This window comes from Branchiostoma belcheri, unplaced genomic scaffold, assembly GCF_001625305.1.
Source record: "Branchiostoma belcheri isolate BF01 breed outbred unplaced genomic scaffold, Haploidv18h27 scaffold16, whole genome shotgun sequence".
In the NCBI taxonomy this organism is placed as follows: domain Eukaryota; kingdom Metazoa; phylum Chordata; class Leptocardii; order Amphioxiformes; family Branchiostomatidae; genus Branchiostoma; species Branchiostoma belcheri.
The window spans coordinates 572,998-576,059 of record NW_017803046.1 but is presented as its reverse complement, the minus strand read 5'-3'; the positions used below and the strand labels follow the sequence as shown (position 1 = coordinate 576,059).

General features: G+C 38.8%; 1 protein-coding gene across 1 annotated transcript in view; it reads left to right on the top strand.

Moving 5' to 3' along the window:
- The first annotated feature begins 6 nt into the window (after positions 1-6).
- LOC109465869 (dynein assembly factor 1, axonemal-like) overlaps positions 7-3,062 on the top strand; it is an 18,028-nt gene continuing 14,972 nt past the window's right edge. Inside the window, exon 1 of the mRNA XM_019763358.1 lies at positions 7-441. Coding sequence (XP_019618917.1) covers positions 310-441 — 132 coding nt within the window. The 5' untranslated portion in view covers positions 7-309. The remainder of the gene's footprint in view (positions 442-3,062) is intronic.

The window sequence follows — 3,062 nt, the reverse complement described above, 5'->3', positions numbered from 1 at the left end:
TCTTGACGGAAAGCAGCAGACTACATCTTATCTTTGTTGTTTTTGTGAATTTTGTAGTACGTGCCCTCCCACCACTTCAAGCCTGCTCCGACATGTTGACGCTCGAAGGAAATCGACCATAGAAAAACATCTGATTCTGATCGTCGTCTTGTCCTCACCTGAACGCTTTTCTTCGAAATGCAGAGAACCAACTCACCTGGATAGACAACCTTAAACCGCGGAAGGAGTAAAGAAGACACAGACTCTCTTGAGTGCTGTTAAGGAGTTAAGTTAATGTTGTTATAAGAAAAAAAGAAACTGTTTTCAAACATGGTTCGGTTGACGATAGACTTGATAGCACGGGTGAACACTCACACCAAGAGGAAACGCGACGAGCCACTGTCACAATACCTGCGGAGACTCACACATCTCTACTTCCAGGAGAGACATATCGATGAAATAGTAAGTAAAATCACTTCCATATAATATAGTATTAGTTACTAGTAAATTTTTGTAATACTAATACTAACTTATCCTCTACATCCCTGCGAAACTCATAACGTTACAAATTTAGTGTTGTGTGATTCTCAAGGTATTCTCTCAAGATGGTTAGACCAAGGACAAAATTATATACTGTATATAGGATTTCTATATATATATTACTTTAAAAAATCATTTGACATTAATTAATGGAAAAGAAAACATTATGCTTTGAATGAAGAAGAGTCCTGGACCTTAAATTTTGTATCTAGATGGAAAACATGCATTTCAATGCAAAATTCAATGTCCCGATACAAAAAAATTCAACATCAAAATTCAACGTCTGAATCCGGTGGGCGGTGGCACACATGAAACACGTTAGAATTATTCTATGGAACATTTGGAAGCCTGTGTGATAACCAAATAAAACCCAGTGTGATATGAAGTGCTAGTTATCACACGGGCCAGAACACCTGTATCAAATACATTATCGCGGCCCAGGTATGATATTAAGGTGGTTATCACACACAAGTAATCGAAATACCAACTGCATTATAAGAGGAGTTACATATAACAATTCCATTAAGTCACATTGCCAATATTTTTAATGATACTGACAGTCATACTGCCACATTTCCTGAACTGGTTAAATTAATCATACTGCATACTACTCTTTATAATCCAATTGGCTTTACACAAAAGCAGGTCAGTTTGTCCCCAAAGATTACTTATAAAAATAAGTCAAACCCGTGCATTCATTCTAGTATTATGATAAATGAATCATTTGGAGAAGTTTATTTGCCATGCCAGTGTAGGCTTGATTGTAGTTGTATGCCACCCCAGCAACGCGAGAATAAAAGTGCAAGAGAGGGCAAGCATGGATGGTAAGGGCCCTGAATGTAATGATTTATTCATTGATGTGGGAGGTGTGATAGTCATGACAGGAACTGTGAACCCAGCCCCTCCCATTAGTTTACATAACAAATCTCTAATGATAAGGACAATTACTTAGCAGCAGGAGTGATCTAGACAGTCAGAATGGCTTCTTCTACCTGACTGTTCAAAAGTTGTCTGAAGCATTCCTGTTCAAAGAGTAGGCCTAGGAATTCATTTGTAAGAGTTACAAGCAATATGATCAGATTGAAGTGAGCCAAATGATGATGGTTGCTCACTCCCACGTTTGCTGCCATTTTTTTTATAATGTCCTTGGTTTGACCTTTGCAAATAACCTCCTTCAGTCCTTGACTGCCAAGCTGTGTCAGTTGTCTAGCCAGCGTCCGTCTTAAAATTTCCGTCATTTCAGAATTTCGGGTTGACGAAAATTTGCTGCTCATCAGACAGACAAAAATTTTGCCCAATCCGCCATCTTTTACAGACAAAAATCGTTGTGTTTAAGACATGGATAAGTCATTAAAATAAGGTTAATGCAGTCTACCACCAAAAGTTGCCTGTCAAAATGCAGGAAATAGCGTCAAACAAAATTGATATGATGGAAAGAGATTTCATGCTGGCTAGAACAAGTTGTCAATGTGTCATGCTGAAAGCTGGTTGTACCATTAGACTAGTGATTATACAGCTAGTATACAGCCCCGTGAGAGAGGCATGCGGATTGCTGTCTGATGTATTTGTAAATATGCTAAGCTGAAGTTGACGTTGCTCGTTCACATGGTCCAAGTATAAAATTACCTTTTGAAGTTGTTTGGACCCGATCAGTGTTCTAGCCAGCTTGGAACTTCATTGTTTGTCATGTCAATTTTGTTTGATGTCAAGTCATTTCAGTGCACAATTGACAATCCTAGGGGGGCATGCTCACCGGGGAAATGTTGAAATCTTGACCCTTTGCAAATGCTATTTCCTACTTTTTGAGGGGAAAATTTTGCTGTTAGACAGTAAAATTAAAAATGACATCTCTTTCCATACCAATTGTGTGTCACGATGGTGGATTGGGCAAAATTTTTGTTCGTCATGAGAGGCAAAATACAAAAAGATGGACGCTAGAACACTGGTTCATGTTGCCTGTTTGATTGATTTATTGTCTTAGATTCTGGCTCCTAATTAGCTAACGGGGACAAACGAGGTACCTGGGAGTAATGATTCTAACTTATCTCTAAGTGTTGTAACTAGGTAATGATGATAATTACTAAGTAACTGCTGCCATGTTTTGAACTCATTAGAGTTGTCATTAGATAAAACTATTTCAGTATTTGGTAATTGTTTTGAAGCAGGGCTCAAAATAAGTTGGGTACATTTACCTTAGTGCAGGTAAAATTGGAGCTGTGCAGGTATTTCTGATGTCTACCTGCACCTAACCTGCACTGGTCCATGTACTGGGTATATGCAGGTTAGTGCAGGTAAAATTGGAGCTGTGCAGGTATTTCTGATGTCTACCTGCACCTAACCTGCACTGGTCCATGTACTGGGTATATGCAGGTTAGTGCAGGTAAAATTGGAGCTGTGCAGGTATTTCTGATGTCTACCTGCACCTAACCTGCACTGGTCCATGTACTGGGTTTACATGGAGGTGTAGATTTGTATTTGCTGCAGTGACTGTTACGTATGAAAGTATAAAAGAAATAATAGCAATGGTTTCATGTATGCAGAAA